General features: G+C 40.8%; 3 protein-coding genes across 4 annotated transcripts in view; 2 read left to right on the forward strand and 1 right to left on the reverse strand.

The window, feature by feature from the left end:
* prkaa2 (protein kinase, AMP-activated, alpha 2 catalytic subunit) lies at positions 1–11911 on the forward strand. The gene is made up of 10 exons (XM_088348815.1): positions 1–210; positions 2610–2751; positions 3516–3609; positions 3800–3944; positions 6124–6211; positions 6428–6652; positions 6830–6992; positions 7168–7506; positions 7584–7710; positions 8440–11911. Exons 1-10 carry the CDS (start codon positions 111–113, stop codon positions 8688–8690), a joined length of 1674 nt encoding a protein of 557 aa, XP_088204941.1. The 5' UTR covers positions 1–110; the 3' UTR covers positions 8691–11911.
* The window catches only part of bloc1s2 (biogenesis of lysosomal organelles complex 1 subunit 2), a 281661-nt gene that overhangs the window by 206525 nt on the left and 54058 nt on the right, over positions 1–21078 (forward strand). The gene's annotated exons all lie outside the window — the stretch shown is intronic.
* Positions 11358–21078, reverse strand: part of LOC148355645 (uncharacterized) — an 18604-nt gene continuing 8883 nt past the window's right edge. Inside the window, exons 10-20 of one of the 2 annotated variants that reach the window (XM_088348814.1) lie at positions 20303–20462; positions 20098–20221; positions 19715–19749; positions 19519–19603; positions 19414–19448; positions 18050–18119; positions 17894–17965; positions 17442–17461; positions 14933–14966; positions 13823–13908; positions 11358–13716 (exon numbers count right to left, since the gene is read on the reverse strand). In XM_088348814.1, coding sequence (XP_088204940.1) covers positions 13830–13908; positions 14933–14966; positions 17442–17461; positions 17894–17965; positions 18050–18119; positions 19414–19448; positions 19519–19603; positions 19715–19749; positions 20098–20221; positions 20303–20462 — 714 coding nt within the window. In that variant the 3' untranslated portion in view covers positions 11358–13716; positions 13823–13829. Of the gene's footprint in view, positions 13909–14932; positions 14967–17441; positions 17462–17893; positions 17966–18049; positions 18120–19413; positions 19449–19518; positions 19604–19714; positions 19750–20097; positions 20222–20302; positions 20463–21078 lie in introns of both variants that reach the window. The other variant, XM_088348813.1, reaches the window with a different exon arrangement.

A 21078-nucleotide genomic window follows, 5' to 3' on the forward strand; every position in this document is an offset into this window, starting at 1 on the left:
AAGCGCCCCGCCCTCCACACGCCCCCGCGGATTCACTTGCGAGAACACCCACACGAACTCTCCGCGGTAACGCAGCGAAGCCCCCCCCCAGCCGTCGCCAAACACAGAAGATGGCTGAACGGCAACAGCAGAAACACGAAGGCAGAGTGAAGATTGGCCATTACATACTCGGCGACACGCTCGGAGTGGGGACCTTTGGCAAAGTGAAGAGTTAAGTCCGTCTTATTATTGGCGTGTTTATGCTTGTTTCTGCTAGTTGACGCGAGCCCCCCCCCACTCCTCCCCTTTTTTGGACGTGTAGAACCGAAGTTAACCACGCTTAGTATTTTTGCGTAACCGGGCCCAGCAGCGTTAGCAACGTAAAGTCACTACAGCGTAAATGGGCTTCAAGAATAAGGTGGCTTGAAAGTCAAATTCTTCCCACCAAACAGAGCTCCATCCGTTACTATACAGTATTGGTTGGACAGGTAAACTTACCTGGCCCATAAAAGCCATTTGTCATATAAAAATACACACTTATATTTTCATTAGTACGATTTTATTTTCTTTAACGTTTGTGTAGCGCGTGCGTGGTAAAGGACACCGGTTTAGCTTGTCAATAATCGCACCTGCCTACTGTTTGAGATAAATTCGACACTCGTTTTTTTCTGTAATATAAAATGGCGTCTCACCTTATTAGGGGCTTAAATAACATTTTAAATGCCTTAAAGGTCTTGCGGATTAAGCCAGGTATAATGTGTTTAATTCACAGAAGCGTAAATTTGATCTCGCGTCAGCTAGTTTGACTACTTGTGACCTTGTGCGCTTCAATTCGTGAACTCTCCCAGCGTCAAGGTAACGGGATTAAATGAACGCGGAATTAATTACATTTGTAGTAGAACTTTGATCAGAGTGCATCATGTCAAGTCAACAGCATTCAACCCTAACAAATCGAATTTGTTTTGTCTTGTCATTTGATAACAATGTAGTGAACATCGTTTACAACGAGTTTAGACGCGGTACGCCAAGATAAATCCATTCATTATCTGCACTGCTTATCCTCAGTAGGGTCGCGGGGGTGCTGGAGCCCATCCCAGCTATCTTCAGGCTGTGGGCAGGGGACACCCTGAACTGGTTGCCAGCCAGTCGCAGGGCACACAGAGACGGACAATTCACTCGCTCATTCACACTTAGGGACGATTTGGACCGGCCAATTAACCTAACATGCATGTTTTTGGAATGTGGGAGGACACCGGAGTGCCCGGAGGAAACCCACGCAAGCATGGGGAGAACATGCAAACTCCACACAGGAGGTTCAGTCTTTTAAACCACTGCGCCGCGGTGCTGCCCGCCAAGATAAATATTAAATAAAAAGATTTATGCAAAAATATGAGCAAATAAATAAAATATGAATATACATTTTCCTACTCCTTGACAAAATATCTTTCACAATCTGGTGTGCTTGTTTCGGTTGGGATAAACTGTATCCGAGCCTGTTAGTCCTTGTCTTTTGGGGATCTGCAGTGTTTGCTAAACGATAGCAAGTCAAAGAGGTAATGGACGAGAGAGGAGTCTTTGACAATGTTGTTGGCTCTGCTGCTTTAGTGTGACTTGGCAATGTCTTCCAGGCTGGACAAAGAGTAGCCGATAATTTTATAGGCTCAATTGATGACTATCCAGTAAAAGTAGCATACCATACATATATTGCATATACCATACGTTTATTACAAATTAATCTAGAAGGGATGTAATTGTAATACTAGCCACAGGTATTGTGTCATCTTTTTCAAGTCCAATAATGATAATGTTTGTATAATGTGGTGATGATTTTCTCAATCATATGATTTAAAATGCTTTCATTTTAATCAATTTATATTAAATCGGAACTTGAATTACATCTAATGTTGTTGAAAAAAAATACTGGTTTGGTTAAAGCAATAACAGAAAATAAGCAAAAAATTATATATTTTTCCAAAATGATGGAAATCACTGGGTGAAGGTGAAAGTATCCACCTCTAAAATAATCTATTTTAACAAAACCCTAAAAACAGAAAACGAGTTGTGAAAATAAAATCTTGTTTGTTAAAATATTTTGGAGTTTACCAAGTTTGGACCAACACATTTTGTAGCAGCAAAAAACATCTCATTTGAATATTACGAGTTATATATCTTATGTAGAAATTAAGAGGATTTAATTTTTTTTTCTTCCAAAAGGTATCGGAACAACTACTTGATTATATTACTGTTTTAATTGCCTGTACTATTAAGTTGGCTATTTTCAATTAGTTGCTGCACCCTTAAAATCAACCCGTTAGTAATTCCTTTCAATTTATGCTGGACATCGAACCAGGAATATCCACATAGACATCCTGTGGCGTTTACTAGGAGCTGTTAAAGTTGTGGCATGACAACTTGTGGATTCTTAGCCATGACAACAGACTAATTCACAAACCTGAGAAGAACTTGCTAAGGTGGAGCTCAATTTGGTCTTTTTCATTGCACATTTTCACACCACTCATTATTTCCTGAGCTATGATCAGAATTGTAATGTGCACCTTTAGATACAACCTTTTGTATGATATGTGCTCTTTGCCTTTTAGCTCCAACATGTGGTTATTTTGTGTCCGTAGTTGGTGAGCACCAGTTGACGGGCCATAAGGTGGCAGTGAAGATTCTAAACAGGCAGAAGATCCGCAGCCTGGATGTGGTGGGCAAAATCAAACGGGAGATTCAAAATCTGAAGCTATTCAGGCACCCGCACATCATCAAGTTGTGAGTGGAAATCATAATTTTTTTGCCCCACTGTGGCATTTAATTTTTTTATTTTTTTCACAGCACCATGTGCCTGTTAGGTTCACAAAAGGTAGAACAAAAACAGATCAACCTAATGAAGTTTATAATATGTGAGTGGAAAATCGTCATTTTTATTGCCCCACTGTGGCATTTTCTTTTTTTCTTTTTTTTATATAGCTCCATGTTCCTGTTAGGTTCGCAAAAGGTCGAACAAAACAAATCAGCCAGAAGAAGTTTATGTAGCGCAACCCACTCCAAATCTTCACCAAGGCTTCTTGGCTGTTCTTGTACTTTTTCCATTGACCTTGCCTGCTTCCTCTCTTTTGGCAGCGTCGGGACAATCTTAGTGTTATTTTTAGGCCCCCTCTGAGGGGGGTCACACTAAAAGTTATTCCTGATATGTGAACTCTAGGGTGGTTGGCTGTGGATCATTGCTACAGATATACACACACTCGTAACACACTTTTTAGTCGACCTGTGAGGAACCACCTGACACAAATGGAGATGAATGAGCAAAGCTGTCACAAGCAGCCTTTGGTGTGCGTTTGGGGGTTTTCTTCCCTGTGACCTTTTGCTATCTAATATTGTTTACTCGGCAGCCGTATATCAAGGCTGTGCCATACCTTGCTTTTTTTCTGTTTCAGTGCCATATTTATTATGCATACTTTACCTACATTAAGAGCTTTTGGGTTCAGACAGCGATCTTGCATCAATTATTCTTCAGTTGTATGTGTCTGTTTCAGGTACCAAGTGATAAGCACACCGACAGATTTCTTTATGGTGATGGAATATGTGTCTGGTGGAGAGCTTTTTGACTACATCTGTAAGCATGGACGGGTAAGAACCTATTTTTTTAAATTGGAAGTAAATCAAAGTGACATTCTCTTGTCTCTGGCAGTACAGTGACATAAGTTTGTTTTCACTGACAGTAAAAGCAAATCTGAGCAAAACCCAAACATGACAGTTCCTTGGGAACATTTTGTGATCTTATCTTAGTCCCTTATTTACTTTCCTATTCATTCGCCAGGTGGAGGACACAGAGGCTCGCCGCCTCTTCCAGCAGATTATCTCGGCCGTGGACTACTGCCACAGACACATGGTGGTCCACAGAGACCTCAAGCCTGAGAACGTCCTGCTGGACGGCAGCAAGAATGCCAAGATTGCTGACTTTGGTAGGACTTTTTTTTTTGTTTTACTTGCTTCTCTCAAAACTAGACTAATACTAATGGCATAATCTTCACAATGCACAAGATAGCTTCCTATACAACTGTTCCACCATGGATCAACGCGCAGTATGAAAAAACATTAACCTCGTTAAACATGGACTGATGACGGCTTTGTTCTATGTTGAATTTGCAAGCTCTGCAGAACCTTTCAACGACTGGTATTTCCAAAGAGTCATCGTAAATAAAGGTTTCATTGCATAGCAGCAAGAGCCGTGTGCATTTTACTGCAGCTACTGTTTTCACCAGAAGAGCCAATAAAGAGCCCATGCATATTTACTTGCTTCCCACTTGTTAAGTACATCTTCAAACATGCCTATCCCTGTCATCTTTTGTGTAGTAACTGTTTTAATGTCTCAAAATGTGTGGATAATTAGGGCTGCGCGATTTTGAGAAAAAATCCAAATGTGTTTTTAATTTTTTTTTACATCAGTATTGCGATTTCAATGCGAATTTCGATTTTGAAGGTTGTATTTTGTGTGCTAGTTTTGTTATTTTTTTTTAAGTACTTAACCCTTAGATGAATGACCTACCAGTACATATATTCTTCCATTAGTGGGGGAAAAATACTAATGGCGTCATGTCATAAACATGTTTTATGAGTAATATTAGGAATATGACAACACTACTACTGTTTTTTATTTTTAAAGATTTTGAAGATAAACAACATCTGCGGTCATTTAGTGTGTGAGTGTGTGTGTGAATGGGTAAGTGTGAAGCGCATTGTAAAGCGCTTTGGGAGGTCTTCATTAAATTGAAAAGCACTATATAAATGCAGACCATTTACCATTTTTCTATCCCACTTATGCATTCAAGGGTTAATACTAGTGACAGGGCCATCAGATAGTTGAAAAGCAAAGAGGTGTCTGTATGATGTCACCCGTCACACGTAGACATACCCTTGAAAAAAATGTAATAATTATAATGTTTAGTTTTTCAGTTGGTGATCAATTTTGACCTGGGACCAGGTCACTTCATTGTATTGTCCCAGCTGTTTTCCAGCTAAGTTGCCTATGTGGCACTCATCTTTCTGTGGGGTCTAACTTGGATTACTAAACGTTAGTAGCATTTGCAGTGATTATCTGGGGTCAAAACTTCAATGTGTTCCCTTTTAAAGGAGCAAACCTGTCTATATTCTCCAAATGTTTCAACAACAGCATTTGATTTACTTTGGGTACGTCTTGGGTTGAGATTTTACGAGAATTTTACAGTATTGTTAGGGGTTAAACTTGAGTAAACAACGCCCTCTTCTGGGAAATTTTCTTAAGGGTTACTGTCCATAAATACTTGGGAAAAAAAACCGCAGTGTCATACGATTACACAATCGCACGCACTACGGCACATCACATGTCGATTACATTTCGGTAATGGTGCAGCCTCGGTGAATAATAATTTTCTGTGCAGACATAAAAATAAAAATAAAAAACAACAACACGGGAATGCCAAAGGAAAGCAGGCAGTTGAGCCCAAGCTCAAATGTTCACTTAGTCTTGTAAGAAATAGCCATCAAAAAATTAATTTTGAGTGAAATATTTTGTTTATTTGGTAAGATTGTTTTTAGATAACTTGAATAAAGTATTCCACATTTTTGAAAATAGTTAGTTGGCCTCGGGGGGTTCCATTATTGCACTATACCAGCATTTTGTATTAGAAGTTGCCGATACGAGTCTCGTACGAATCTATCCAGAAGCAAGGTTGATATATTTTCCAGAACACTCAGCGGGAGTCTAAGGGGGCACCTAGCAACGGGCAGGTTTCATATCAGCTTGGGAAAGTTGAATTAGGCCCAGTGTCATTCAATAAGAGGTGAACCGTAGGTGGGCCGGGAGCTGGGAACTCATTGGGTGTGTTTTGTTGGCGCGCTATGGACTGACAAGTGGTTGGAGGTAGCGTTAAAGACACCGCAAATGAAACAGAAGAGAAGGTCAGCGCATAGCGGGGCGTCGAATATATGAGTGTTAGGCTGAGGTCCTGACAGGCACGTAGAGCGTCATCTCATTAGGTGAGCTTAGAGACTTGGCGGGTGAAGGGGAATAAAGTATTAAGCGCTCTTTTGCCTTGCCTGCCTGTGTTTGCACAATGCTCACCATGTGTGTTTATTATTGTGTTGTGTGTCCCCGGCTGACAGGTCTGTCGAACATGATGTCTGATGGGGAGTTCCTGAGAACAAGCTGTGGGTCGCCAAACTATGCTGCCCCAGAAGTAATCTCGGGCAGGTATGTTGTGTGTATAATCACATGGCTAATTTGTGCTACCAGTTAGTCATAATCTAAAAGAGCCCACTTTTCAAGCCTTGAGCAGCATAATTACAATATCAACACCTTTTATCGGGTTTAAAAGTACCCTCTTAATAGGGTTTACGGGTAGGGACTTCACTTTATGAAATGCCTGTATAGTCTAGACAAGTTCTGACATATGCGCCTTCTCATCAGGCTCTACGCTGGCCCAGAGGTGGACATCTGGAGCTGCGGCGTGATTCTTTATGCCCTGTTGTGTGGTACGCTGCCCTTTGATGACGAACATGTTCCTACACTGTTCAAGAAGATTCGAGGGGGTGTCTTCTACATCCCAGAGTACTTGACGCGCTCTGTGGCTTCACTGCTGGTGCACATGCTCCAGGTGGACCCGCTGAAGAGAGCCACTATTAAGGACATAAGGTGGGGATTGGATCTTTTATATAAATTGACCAAATGTGAATTTGAGTGTAAGTGATTTCCTTTATATTCTCTACAATTTACTTAAAAGTGAAGTGAGGATTGATTGATTTGATATTATTGCCAGCTGTAAGAAAGTTAAGTGCATGGGCAAAATGTGACGAGCTTTGTGGTCCTCAGGGAGCACGAGTGGTTCAAGCAGGATCTGCCCGGCTACCTGTTTCCAGAGGACCCATCGTATGACACCACTGTTTTGGACGAAGAGGCTGTGAAAGAAGTGTGCGACAAGTTTGAATGCAACGAGTCCGAAGTCGTCTCCAGCCTCTTTAGCGGGGACCCCCAGGTATCGGTCAATTAAATTCAGACACTGTTTGCCTACAAATGCCGGTAAGACATAAAATTGTGCATTGACCATGAGGTCAATTATCATTAAAGAATATCTGGTATCATTCTTTTTTTTAATTGAAATTTTACAAGGTTTGTTTATTTTCTCCTCTATTGTCATTTTCCCTGCACAGGACCAGCTTGCGGTGGCCTACCACCTAATCATCGACAACCGACGCATCATGACGCAAGCCAGTGAGTTCTACCTGGCCTCAAGTCCGCCGCAAGGCTCCTTCATTGAGGAAGGCATGCTGCTGCCGCCGGGAGTCAAGCCGCACCCAGAACGGATGCCGCCGCTGCTGGCCGACAGTCCTAAAGCACGCTGCCCTCTGGACGCCCTTAATACCACTCGGCCCAAGCCACTCGCAGTCAAGAAGGCCAAGTGGCACCTGGGTATCCGGAGCCAGAGCCGGCCTTACGACATCATGGCGGAGGTATACCGAGCCATGAAGCAGCTTGGCTTTGACTGGAAGGTGAGATAGGTTTTTGTGCTTGAGAGCTGGAAGTTCAGTGCAATGACATACATAACACAGCTTTATTTGTGCGATAGGTAGTGAACCCGTACCATCTAAGAGTGCGCAGGAAAAACCCAGTGACGGGCAACCTGGTGAAAATGAGTCTTCAGCTCTACCAGGTTGACAACAGATCCTACCTCCTAGACTTCAAGAGCATTGACGGTTAGTGACGAAATCATTAGTCGTGCACTGTAACATTTCAGCTTTTTGCCACCAGGCAACATTGTAAGGTTGAGAGTATTTATAGTAGACTTTTTAAAAATTATTGCAGTGTGTGGCAAAGACATAGAAGCGTACTTGCCAAAGTCCGTTTTATGAGTGTGGAAAAAAAACAATGTTATGCCAGAGTACCACGAGGTCTTTGAATATGGCTGTACCGTATTTTTGAAAATATGAGTCGTTACGGAGTTTTAACTGCCTTAAAATGTGTCTATATTTATTTTATGTGTATGTTAAACCAGGCCAAAATGCAGTTTATATAATGATGTGGCAACAATTGTTAAAAGGAACTACCTTTCAGAATCAAAAGACTTTTCCAGCATGCTTGAAGCACAACAGAGAAACAGACAAGCGATCAGGTGTTTTGTTAAATGGTCAGTTATTTCTGAGTATTGTCTCAGGAACATTCAAGATAGGTAAAAGTGCGGCTTGTAGTCCAAAAAATACAGAAAATCATTTCTTCTCCAAAATTATGTTGAATATTGGCAACACATCCTCAATAGCTGAGGGAGCTAGCAGGAAAAAAGATTGCAAACAAGTATGCATTTAAAAACCGCTGCACGTGCTAGATTTTGTCAAACGCGTACCAACGCTTGGACCGAATATTTTTGGAGCATCAATGCCAAGATTGTGATCAAACACTACTGACCTGGACTGCCTTATGCGTCTTAGATGAAATCATGGAGGCTGCGGGTTTCAAGTCAGGTTCCTCCACCCCCCAGCGTTCAGGCTCAACGGCGGGCCTTCTCCGGCCGCGTCTCAGCATCGATTCGGCGAGCCAGGCAACAGAAATACCTCCGCTTAGCTCGTCTCTGCCGGGCTCTTTGTGTGGGAGTTTGCCTACGCTCGCCCCACGCCAGGGCTCGCACACCATGGACTTCTTTGAGATGTGCGCCAGTCTCATCACCACGTTAGCCCGCTGAGAGGGGTAGGGCACCGGGAATGCGTGGATGGGCAAGACAGTCTATGACAGGGGTGCCAAACAGGTGGCCCGCGTGCCGGATTAGGCCCGCTAAGGGATTGAATCCGGCTCGCGAGACAATGCTCGGAAAAGCGCAAGAGAAAAACGAGCTGCAGGTTGAAATATATCCACTTGATGTTGCCAAAGCCAGGTGCCTCTCACAAATGCTGTACTTGTATTTATTTCTCTCACTCACTCTCTTCCTCCCTTTTCTCTCACTTACTATCCCTCTCTTTCACTCTCTGTCTTTTTTTCTCTTTGTTCCTATGTCTCTTTATTTCTGTGTCTTTTTACCTTCTTTTGCCCTCTCTTCTTTTTTTTTCTTTTCTCTCTCTTTCTTGCTCTTTTCCTTCTCTCTTCTCTCTCTTCTCCTTTCTCTCCTTCTCTTTCTATTTCTCTTCGGATTTTGTTCTTTCATTCTCTTTCTTTCCCAGTCTTTCACTATTTTTCTTTTTATCTCTTTTGTTTCCCGCCTTCTCTCTCACCCTCTCTCTCCCTCTTTCTTTCTCTCTTTCTTGGTCTCACCCTCTCTACTTTTCTCTCCCTCTCCTTCTTATTTATTCCTCTCGTTTTTTCGTTCTTTCTAATCCACTAGTCCGGCCCCCGAAAAAATGTTTGTTCTTTTGTGTGGCCCCCGGGTTAAAATGAGTTTGACACCCCTGGTCTATGATATAAGGACAGCATGTGAAAAGGGAGGCGGCACATGTTCACTTCGAAAGATGGAAAAGGGAAACATTAGAATAGCCTCCACCATCTTGAATTTAACTGCTGGAATATTGCCGACAACCATAAAGCTTCGTTCTGCCTCTGAGCTCAGTTTGGAATCTGTAGAGGAGTTGTTTCTGTATATGTAAACAAAACGACTGTTGTCTATATATTTATATTTGTATCACTTTCACTGTGTAGCTGATCAAGCAAAATCACTTTATAGATTATTATTATTATTTAGATTGCTATTTTTGGGGAGATTTTTTTCCATGGTTCACATTATTCAAAGGCTTTTTTTTCTGATTTTGAACGGATAGCGGACCTCAAGTCATAGTAGCACAGGGAAATTGCTCAATTCTGACAAGTGCTGCTATGACACAGTGCAGACATACACCATCATTGAAACATCCAAAAAGTTTTACCAACTAGTTAAGTGTTGGCATTTAAATCACATGAGTGTGAAACCAAAGGTAGATATATAGTATATCTCTATACATCCATATCATTTGTAAATATTCCTCGGCTGGAACACTCCATGACGTTCCAGATAACAATCCAACTTTAATTTAGTAGAAAATGCCAGCAAGAGACTTGGCTTATCTATGCAAGGACGCAACAGGAAAGATAAAGGCAGTCCGTCAAGAGGATTTTCTTGAACATGTGACACGAATGCAAACTGTCAAGTTATTACAGCCCATCACACATTGTGTTCATCCATCCTGCGCGTATTCATTAATAATTGCCAGCAGACGGCAGCAAAGGGGGCGGGAAAGGGCAAAATCAGAATGCCAAACGTGCGGGTTCGCCGTGGAAACTGTTCTCTAAAGGGAACTTGAAATGAAGCACTGTGAGATGGTGTTTGTCTGCACACGCCATACAGAACCTTTCTCTGGCTGCCTTAAACAAATGCAAACGTGTGTGTGCGTGTGGGTGTGCGCGTGTGTGTGGGTGTCTTAGCATAATTATATTTTTGTGAATGTAAAATAGAGAGGGAAGTTAACTCAAGTTGGATCATGTCTTCGATTCCATGATGCACTGTTGTCTATTTGCTGTTAGTGAAACCGTTTGAGTCACGGGCAAGTTGCCCTTTTTGACACTTGACAAAAGCAACAAGAAACCTGGCCAATAGAGCCAGTTTAATAGTTTGGTATCATCAAAATACACCGTGTATTTATTTACAATTTTACATTTTGTCAGTTCGAATGAAAATCCCATATCGCACAATCAAAACAACTATTTAAAATTGAATATTAAATACTAATTCAAATGAATGTCTAAAATGTAAAATACATGAATGGAGTTAAGCACATTCTTTCGTTTTCAAAGATTATATTCCGAAAGAAGAAAAATTATGTGAGGAACATGGAAAGCTATACGAAGCATGATAAGCTCATCGCAAAAGCAACAGGTAGCGCCTTTTTTGCCAAATAAGATCCAGACTCAAATCGGATCTGAAAATGGCAATTTACAAAGGAGACAATAAGGAGGAGTGCAATCATTTCTGAGATAAATACCGAAACATGTCTGAATCATGTTCTATTATTTATATTAACTTAGTAAAAAGTTATGTTATGATTTGCATTAGGTCTTAAGGAAGCCCTTTTCTGTCACAGATTGGTAACTTTTTCCAAACAACTTAATGTTTCTCTTTACTTTTACTTGTATGGTGCTACCTTAATGATTTTTTAAAATGTTCTAAATTTATCAAGTGCTAGTTGCTGGCTGCAAACTCAGCCGTCTTCACAACAAGCAGGAGTTTGGCAAATAATCGTGGTGGGGGTAGGGGATAAATGTTGATGCTGTTCACTACCACTCCCAGTTAGCAACAGAAGAAATCTCTTTGTGAAATGTGCACAACTTTGCTTAAAGTCTACTGACTTTCAAATTGCTACTGTTCTGCATACTAACAGCAAAGATAACCTTTTGAGCAACATATGTCTGAACATTCACTTTATAGAAACGGATATAGACAGATATTAAAATACATTGGGAGTGGGAGGATTGAAATTTCTCATCCTGGGCAAAATACATTTAGTCTCAATTGCGTTTTCTTGTATAAAATGACCCTTAATCTTCTTATCATTTTTCTCGCAGCTCAAAACCAATACACGAGAAACCCTTTATATTTTGTTTGGTGGACTTTACTAGCACGCCAAGAAATGCACATGAACAATTAATATTATGTTAAAGTACTGTATGCGGCATGACCACTGTATAAGTGGATGACGCTATTGCAACAAGGGCCGGAAATCGAACGCAAACGTCGTCATGTTGCACCAAAGTAAATTTCGCTGTCTTTAAAATGTGTGAGTCTTTGCGTGTCTGTGTTTGTGTGCGTGTATACTGTTTCTGCCTGATCTTGAAGGCTTTGGATTGATCTTGTTACGCATTGCATGGAGTTGCTGTATTCGTTTGCACTTTATTGAGTATTTATTGGAAATATTGAAAGTAAATAAACACAAAAGCGTTACAGTATGTGTTTTTGCCATTTATGTTTTTATTTACTTTGACGGAAGGGTTCAAAGGGTGCCTATGTGAAAGTGCGGCTGTTTTGGGAATGATTGGTTTTTAATTCCCCATTTGGCATTATAGTGTTCAAAACAATATAATCAAGCCATCTAAACTCAATTATAATTCAAGCAGTTTACACTTCTCAGTAAACAAGAGCACCGTTGATGGAGGATTGTCGTGACTGATTTTCATGCTTGCAAGTTCGCTTGTACTTTTCTTTTTGATTTGATTGTGTATAAAAGAAACACATGAAATTAAAATATTCAAATTGAGAAATAAAACCACAAATATTGGATACAAAAATCAGCCCTATTGAAAAATATTAAACTAAGGCATTCAGAGACCCTACCCTGCCCCCCTATTTTCTGGAAGTATTTTTTCTTACTTAGGTGATTTTCTTTCAGTTTCTCTGGACCTGGCCATGTCTTTTAAATAATTCCAGGGTGAGTATTTGCGGAGTGACAGGTTACTATACAATATACAACCCCTAGCAAAAACTATGGAATCATCAGTCTTGGGCAGGCCCTCTCTCAGACATTTCATTGTGTAGAAAAAACTCCGATCACAAATATGAAACAATCGTAAGGTCATTCCAAAGTGCAACATATTGGCATTCAGAACCACTCGAATAAATTAAGAAAAAACATTGCAATGGTCAGTAAATGTTACTTTTGTAGAGCAAGTACAGGGAAAGGAATATGGAATCACGCAATTCTAAGGACGTAAATATGGAGTCAGTGCATTTTGAGTAGAAAATAAGGACACACAGTCAATTTCCTTTCCTTTCCTTAATTGGGCACATGACTTAAGTCTGCTCATTAGTCATCAGTTAAAAACCATGCCGTTATCACACCGTCGAGAGCTCCTGAACAAAGTGGATTGGTAAGAATCATGGCTCCAACAAGAGAAATGTCTCTTGAGACCAAATACAGTATTGTCAAACCTATTAAAGAAGGTAACTCTATTCGCATGGTTGCCTAAGATTTGGGCTGTTCACAGTCATCTGTATCGAAGATTTGGAGCAAGTACAAACAGCATGGTTCATGGGAAGATTGTTAAAGTCAAGCAGACTGGTAGGCAAGGAAGACATGCAGATGTCAAGGTAATCAACTAAAGCTCATGTTTTGAAAACAGAAAATGCACAAAAAGACAGATGAAGAGGAAATGGAAGGGAGTTGGAGTCAATGTATGTGAGTGTTTACTTGTCCAAGACTGATGATTCCATACTTCTTGCTAGGGGTTGTAATTTTTTGTTTTCCACAGCACTCAATGTTGCCTAATTTTGTATGAAAGGTGCAATACATATCATTTCTAACACATGAAATGTCTAGATTTGAGATGGTTCTTGTTGTTTTGTGATTGAAAATTCCGATTTTATTCCTGATCATATATTTTAAGTAAATTGGAGACATTTGAGTATTTGAAAATAAAAGATTAAAGACAAACACTGGTTGAGCCACAGTATATAATGTGGCCCTTTTTGAGATTTGATGAAATTTCTATATATAATTTGGACAAACTGGCACAAAATCAACATCAAAGGATAACTGCTAGTTAAGATGATTACACATTTAAATCTTTAACATGCTATCATCCAAGGCTAAAACACTAACTGGTAAAAATATTGAAGGGCGACCTGCTGCTTGATCCGATTGTAGTTGTCACTTCTCCGGGGATTAAGCAGTTCAGTTCTGAAATTGCCCGTTTTATCAGTTCACAACACAGTGAAGTCCACAAGAAGGTCTTCTGAGTCCATAAGAAAAATATATCTGCAAAGGTGAAGGTGTCACGGTGTGAAGCTCCCCTGCCCCGTCTTGATGCAAAATCAATAACCAAACAACACCTCCAAAGGTGTTAAAAGTGACAATTCCTCACCCTTCTTCTACTCGCTATCGTCTGCGTAAAGGTCCGGAGGAGGCAAAATAAGCGAATCAGGATGCTCAAAATCAATGACCCGAGATCTGTGGTAAAAAAAGCAAAAATATGTAATAACATTATTTCAAATCATTTCAATAATTCATTTATCAGCAAAATAAAGCTACTATTTTAGAATACTTTTTCAACACTTTTTGAGTACCGTAAATTCCGGACTATAAGCCGCTACTTTTTCCCCTAACTTTCAACCCTGCGGCTTATTCAGTGATGCGGCCAATTAATGTAATTTTTCTAACGGCCGCTAGCGGCGTTTGAGTGTTGCTACCATTAACTGCCCTGTCAAAGCTATATTATTATTATTAAAGCTTTGAAAACTCTCTCGGTGTACCGTCTTTCTTTGTAAATATGTGTAACCATGTATAATATGTATTCGCAACAGTATATTTTTGTAATGTATTTATGTGTAATTATTTTAGACACTTATTCTGATATGTTTTGCACGGATGAACGAAAAATGAGGGGCGGAACAAACGCTGGGTGCCGAGTTTAAGTGGGGACCGCTAAAGGTGAGGGACAGACAAGGAAAGAAGAGGGGGTAAAAAGTCTGTTAAAAAAAGGAGTTGCGTGAGTAAATGTGTTCATCTGATATATTTTTCCCACCCTTACCTTTGGAAATATACACTTTTTTCCCTGGATTACTTTCATCGGGACCTGGACTCTGCAGGTCTGCATCAAACCTTAAGTACTGGTATCATTTTCCGCTCATTTTGCCGGCTGTGATTTTTGGACAGTGGACTTTAATGAAGGACATTTAGTTTCAATCGCGGGACTTGAAGTCGGGTTTGGGTTAATTTTGTGTTTGTGTTACATGTTTAAATGTGGGCGCATGCGGCTTATATACAGGTGCGGCTTGTGTATGTACAAAATCGGTTTTCCTCTTGAAATGTGGTGGGTGCGGCTTATAATCAGGTGCGCTCTATAGTCCGGAATTTACGGTAAATACACTTCTGACTGAATTTGAATATCTAACACCTGTCCAATCAATAAGTAACTAATTTAATCACTTGTGCTGATCCTGAAGTGACTCACGTGTGTGCGTTTGTGACTTACCCGTGAGCGGTGTGCTGGCTGCCAAGTACAAGCCCTGTAGAGCAAGTGAAGGTGCATTATTTGGCAAGGTGACACTTGACAAACATGTCCAGAAAAAAGCCTGAATGTCTATTGAAATTATCGTCAAGCTATTCACTGATCTTACGCTCATCTATTATTTTCTTATAGAATCATTTCTGGTAGCCGATTGATCTTTTGGTAAATAGTAACTTAGTTCGGCAGCTATGATATTAAATCCACATTTGAAAACTTCACTAAACAGGTTCAAACCTCATTCACAAATTAATTACAACGTGAAATCCCATTTCACGTTTTAGATGCTAATTTCAAAATAATTTCCAAACATCAAAACTATTTTAGAAACTGCAATTCAGAAGCTTAATCTCATGTAACACTTTAAGTTTAACCCAGGGTTGGAACTCATGAGAAATGTTTAATAAGAAATCGAAATTCCAGGCAAACCCCCTTTTTTAATCTTTACTAATGTGTTCCTAACCCATAATTTAAGAATATAATCACAATGTATTTGTAAAGCACTTTTTAGGCAACGAATTGACACTCCAACCAAATTTCATAATATATGTTCCAAACACAGCCATGGTTTGATTCCCTATTTAGGAACCATAATTTGACATAATTTCTTGTAACTCGTGCAAAATATTGAAACCTTATTGTGGGTTTTCAACAGTAAATTGTTTTTAATTGAAAACACTTGAATTTTATCTGATTTAAAAAATTCTCATCATAACATTTAGTTTGGAAGTCAAAATCCATTTAAATAGAATAGAAGTTAAAATGTTACTTCATACTCCCAATTGATGATTAAACTTTATTTAGAAGCCCCTGACTTCAAATAGCAATTTGAAACCCTAACACCTTCTTGAAGCACTTTAAAACTAAAACAATCTACAAATATGTGATTTTTTCCCCCCCACATGTACCACCCTTTTTAAAAAAAGGGCCCGATCACATCAGGTGGCAAGTTTTCAAACTGGCTTTTCATCTACTGTGGTTTAACCTCAATATCAGCGCTATCTGATACCTAATGAGAAAAAGGTCGGAATTTCTTCTTATTTCAAAGTGAAGAAATCTGTATTTGGCCGAAAGCCTTAAAAGATGTTTCATGGGTGGCCAAGAGTCATTGTCAGAAGGTAAACCATATTTCAGACCAAATAAAGCAGGTCTAAGTTGTGGCACGAGGGAAAAGCATGATTTTTGCGAATGTAATTTAGGCCGGGGGGTCGCCAACATGGTGCCCATAGGCACAAGGTAGCCCCCTAAAGACATTTGGGTGGCCCACGTGATTTTCTAGTAAAAAAAAACCATTTTTTTAGTGGTTGACTGAGTCTATGTAAACTTACTTCCAGTAATGAACCAGGTAATAGCAGAAAAAACATAGTAATAACATTTAGTTAGAAATGCACATCAAACGCTCTGCACTGATTAGTTACAGAAAGTAGCTCTCAGGTTAAAAAATGTTGGAAATCCCTGATCCAGGCACTGGCAGTCATCAGAAAAGTAATTTGTGATACAGTAAGACCTCGGTTATTGCGGTTAATGGGGACCAAAACCACCCCCGATAAGTGAAAATCCGCGAAGTAGCGGCGCACCTTCCCCAAAAAAAAAAAAAAAAAAAAAAATCTCATCTCATTATCTGCACCGCTTATCCTTATTAGGGTCGCGGGGGGACTGGAGCCCATCCCAGCCATCTCCGGGCAGTGGGCAGGGGACACCCTGAACTGGTTGCCAGCCAATCGCAGCTGCAAATCACATTAGTTCTCGCAGCTAGCTGCGTTCTTCATCGACGCACGAGCCGAATGATCCAACGCTAAGAGTCGTACAACTGGTCGGTTTTACGTCCGCGCGGGACGATCGGAGACAAATTCACGACAGGGTTTGTACTTGCGCCGCACCTCGGGTGCCGTTCGGTCGCTCCCGCGAGCGAGCCTCTAACCCGCGGCGCGGGTACTTTCGGGCGCTATACGCACGACACAGTAACGGGGGTCCCGCGCAAATCCGCCGCCTTTCGCTCGCCGCCTGTTGTCGCGCCGCGCTACTGGGGTCGTCGGACGAGCGGGCTCCCCCCAGTTACGGGTGGTAGCCCGATCGCGTCGCGCCGTGTGACGCCGCGTCCGCCGAACTGGCTCCGTCGCGCGGCCCGGGAGTGAACTCCCCCGACTCCCCGCCGCTCCCCTCCCCCTCTGTCCTATCCAGCCAGCCGCCTTATCCCGCGTCCGCTGACATTCCGCCGGAAAAACCAGCAAAAAGTGAAAATCTGCGAAGCAGCGACGCTTCAAAAAAAAAAAAAATTACCATTACAGACCGCGAAGCTCTGAAGCTGCGAACGTCGAACCGTGAAGTAGCGAGGTCCCACTGTAATTTGCTTAGCCAATTAATATCATCAACAAGTGAACTTATGTTTGCCCCTCCTTTTGTTGGACTTAGTGCACTTAGATAGTCTGCAAATACTTCAGTACTTTCCGTCACGTTATCACATTGCATTACTTACTTGATTCTCGTTCACTGGTGCTGTGAAAAGAAACGCAAACATTAATTGTGGCACACTGGTAAATGTTGGTATATTTTATGGCAGGGGTTACCAACATGGTGAATATAGCTCACTTGTGATGGGTCAGTGTTATTTTCCCAGACGTTTGATTTTTAACTGGCATGAAAAGTCATTGACGTGCTTAGTGTCTTTGAATTCATGATAACCTCTTTCAAATTTACACTATATAGGTAAATTATTCAGTGCCTTATACAAGGCAGATGTTTAAGTGGTTGGTACCCTATTTCTGATAATCACGCCATGGTATTAACATAATAGTAACAACATAGTAATAACATATGTTGTTTGAGCACTGTGTATGTACTGGTAGTAGGTTGTGTCAATCTATAATCAAAAAGTATCTCTCGGCTTCAAAAAGGTTGGTGACCCCCGTTCTGCAGTGTCTAACTTACTTAGCAGTTGGCTGCACTTCGTTGGGCGAATGGAAAAACGTCGCCAACTTTTGAAGCGCTTCATTCTTATCTCTGATTACAAGACACGACAAAAAAATCATTTTTTTTGACGAATTTTACAAACGGACTTGTTTTAAACATGAGCGGCGTTCTCACTGGGTATTGCGACCGCCGACGTAGACTTGGTTGCGATTTTGCTGGTGGGTCATGCTGAGGTCTGCGTTTCCTTTAAGGTAGCCAAAAACACAAAGTGATTACAAAAAATGTGTGGACAGCTAATAAATACGGGTTTGATAAAATACAACAAAATACAGTGGAACCTCGGTTTTCGAACGCCTGTCAGTTCGAAGAAAACGGAATCCGACTAAAAATTTCGAGAAATTCTTGCTTTGCTGTTTGGTCAAAAAATCAGAGTTCGAACGCCGGTAATGCGTGAGTGCGTACGCTAGGGTGCGATGCTGAGCGGCGTACGGGTGTAGATTGCTCTTTTCGTGACCAACTGTTATCGCGTGCAGACGTGCTTCGTTTTTCTTTCGCTTTTAATATAGGTGTACGAAGTGTTTTAGCCCCTAATTATGCCTCCGAAGAAAGTGAGTGCAAGCAGCAAAGTTGTTACAGGTGAAAAAAGAAAAGTAGTGCGTACAACTATTGCATTTAAGAAAGAAATAATAGCAAAATATGAAGGAGGTGTGCGAGTGACTGGTCTTGCTAGGGAATACCCCACCAACCACCTGCGCCTTCTGCTGACCACCACAAAGGTAAGAAATCCTATGCATAATTATTTTCTTTATCCTTTTTTTTTATTTTTACACGTTCATGTTAGCGTAATCTTTCGTATGGAAGATTACGATAACGCGAACGTACGATTAGCCTGGGTTAGCTTCATGTTTACGTTAAACATTCAAAACATTCAGGGTGTTGGAACGGAGCCCGACATTCAGGGTGTTGGGACGCTACCCCCTTTCCAATGAACCGCTCACCACTTGTTGAGACCCGGGTGCTAAATGACTTGTAAACGACCTGATTTTTTTTGTTTTACACATTCATGTTAGCGTAATCTTTCGTACTGAAGATTAAGATAACGCGAACGTACGATTAGCCTGGGTAAGCTTTATGTTTACGTCAAACATTCAAGGTAAACATTCAGGGTGTTGGAACGGATTAAAACGATTTACATTATTTTTAATGGGAAAAATGATTTCGGTGATCGAACAAATCGGTTTTCCAACAGGGTTCTGGAATGGATTATGGTCGAGAACCGAGGTCCCACTGTACTGGACAATACGAGTAAGCTCTAACCCTACCAGCCAAAAGTGTGTTGACAAAACCCCCCAAAATTATATTGGTTTATAAAAAACAACATACCAGCCTCAGTATGATACCTTAATGCTGACACATAATGCAAACATAATAAAATATTACATCCCAGAGAACTACAATAATAAAGATCCAAGAAATTAAGGATGCATCCTATTTCATTCCTAGTACAAGAAACACAGAATAGCACTCATGTTATTTACCCGTGTTCGACATGAGGATATTGTGGTTGTGGCTCCTATGGATGCAAAGAAAACGAGTAAAAATCAACAACTACCAGAGCAAAGACAAATTTAGCAAGAACTCACAGCGGCGTCTGCGGAAGCATGACGTCTCTCGGGGACGAGTGCGCCTCGTCGTCATCGGCCGTCCATTCCTCACTGTCGTCTGAGACTAAACATTAGAATTGTCTAGTGACCGTTCAAAGCTTCAAAGCAGCATTTCAATTAAAGTTGAAGTGGCATTAAATAATGAATAAACTAATATTTAATAAGAGAAACTTACAACTTTCATTTGCCAATGGGTGGTGGATTGTATTCCTAGAAAATAAATTATCACTCATAAAAATCCAACAGAGACAAATACAAATGTATCCCAAAATATTGATGCTTGGTTGAATATCACATTTACTAGTGTTAAATTATTATGCTATTTAAACTAGCCCAGTGACGACTAAACTTGAGTTGGTTTTATAGTATTTGAAATTCCCCAAAAAACATTTTAAAACATTTTTACTTCTTGTACTTGGTTCATTAGATTGGAATTTCTGAAATTATTTTGGGGGGTAAAATATGACAAAAATCGGGCAATAACAAGGGCCTATATAGTTTTTATATTCTCTATGGCTTTGCTTTGTATTCAATAGAATGAGGAGCATGTTTTTGTACCTGCTCTCTGGCAAGACGATATCAGGCTGCACTGGACTGTTCAGGCGAGTGCTGGATACTTTCTTTTTCAGCTCAAGCATCTCCTGGAGGTCCGGCTTTACATGGTCTACCGCCACGTATCCATCTAAAAGAAAAACAAAATCACAAAAAAGGTGAGCTTAAGTTGTGAACACTTGCATCACTGAACATGCACATTTTGACTCACAGTTGTTTGCAAAGTCCTTGGCCAACCATTTGCCTTTTGGGCAGTTGGTTGTGCGAATGATGCTGATGTTGTCTCCGCTACGGATGGGGAGATCGTCCTTCCGTCCTTTGGTCGTCACGGTAACCGTTGCCCGGTACATGGCCTCCTCGCGGCCTGTCACCTAAATCAGATAAGACATTGAATTGTACTTAGTAGGTGGGCTGAGAGTTGCCCGAGACCTTTCTTAATCTGTTAATCATTAACACAATGTGAATAAAGGCAAAGCCAAGGAAGGAAGTTTAGAAAAGACAAAGAAAAGAAGCTCATAAGAGACCAAGGAAGGATGGAAGTTCGGAAGAGCTGAAGAAAGGAAGTTCAGAAAGTAGAAGCAAGGAGGAAGTTTAGAAGAGACGAAAAAGAGAGGAAGTTTGGAAGAGCCGAAGGAAGGAAGGGAACTTAGTAGAGCCAAAGGAAGCAAAGCAGTTTAGGAGAGCCGAAGAAGGCAAATCAGTTTAGGATCCGCAGGTTCGAGAGCATTCTCCATTCGGGCCCCGGTGCTGTGGAATGCTCTTCCCCCTGAGATTCGATCTGTAACCTCAGTGGAAATGTTTAAATCTAAGCTTAAAACACACTTCTATTCTAAAGCATATGAATAACCTATATTTTATGTTGACAATATCTTTGTATCTGTGCATTATTTGCCCTCATGTAGGTTTTAGATCAGGTGTTGGAAACATAATAGTCTGTGGTTTGCAATAATCTGGGGTCTGTGCAGCCCTTTAAGACTCTGTGATTAA

The sequence above is a fragment of the Urocampus carinirostris genome, chromosome 12 (assembly GCF_059441175.1).
Source record: "Urocampus carinirostris isolate Australia breed hairy pipefish chromosome 12, RoL_Ucar_1.0, whole genome shotgun sequence".
Classification (NCBI taxonomy): Eukaryota; Metazoa; Chordata; class Actinopteri; order Syngnathiformes; family Syngnathidae; genus Urocampus; species Urocampus carinirostris.

Coding starts and splice junctions, on each gene's coding strand:
- prkaa2 (XM_088348815.1), top strand. CDS start 111: ATGGCTGAACGGCAACAGCAGAAACACGAAGGCAGAGTGAAGATTGGC. Junction 2,752..3,515: donor CACCCGCACATCATCAAGTT/GTGAGTGGAAAT, acceptor TGTCTGTTTCAG/GTACCAAGTGATAAGCACAC. Junction 7,507..7,583: donor AGCTTGGCTTTGACTGGAAG/GTGAGATAGGTT, acceptor TTTGTGCGATAG/GTAGTGAACCCGTACCATCT.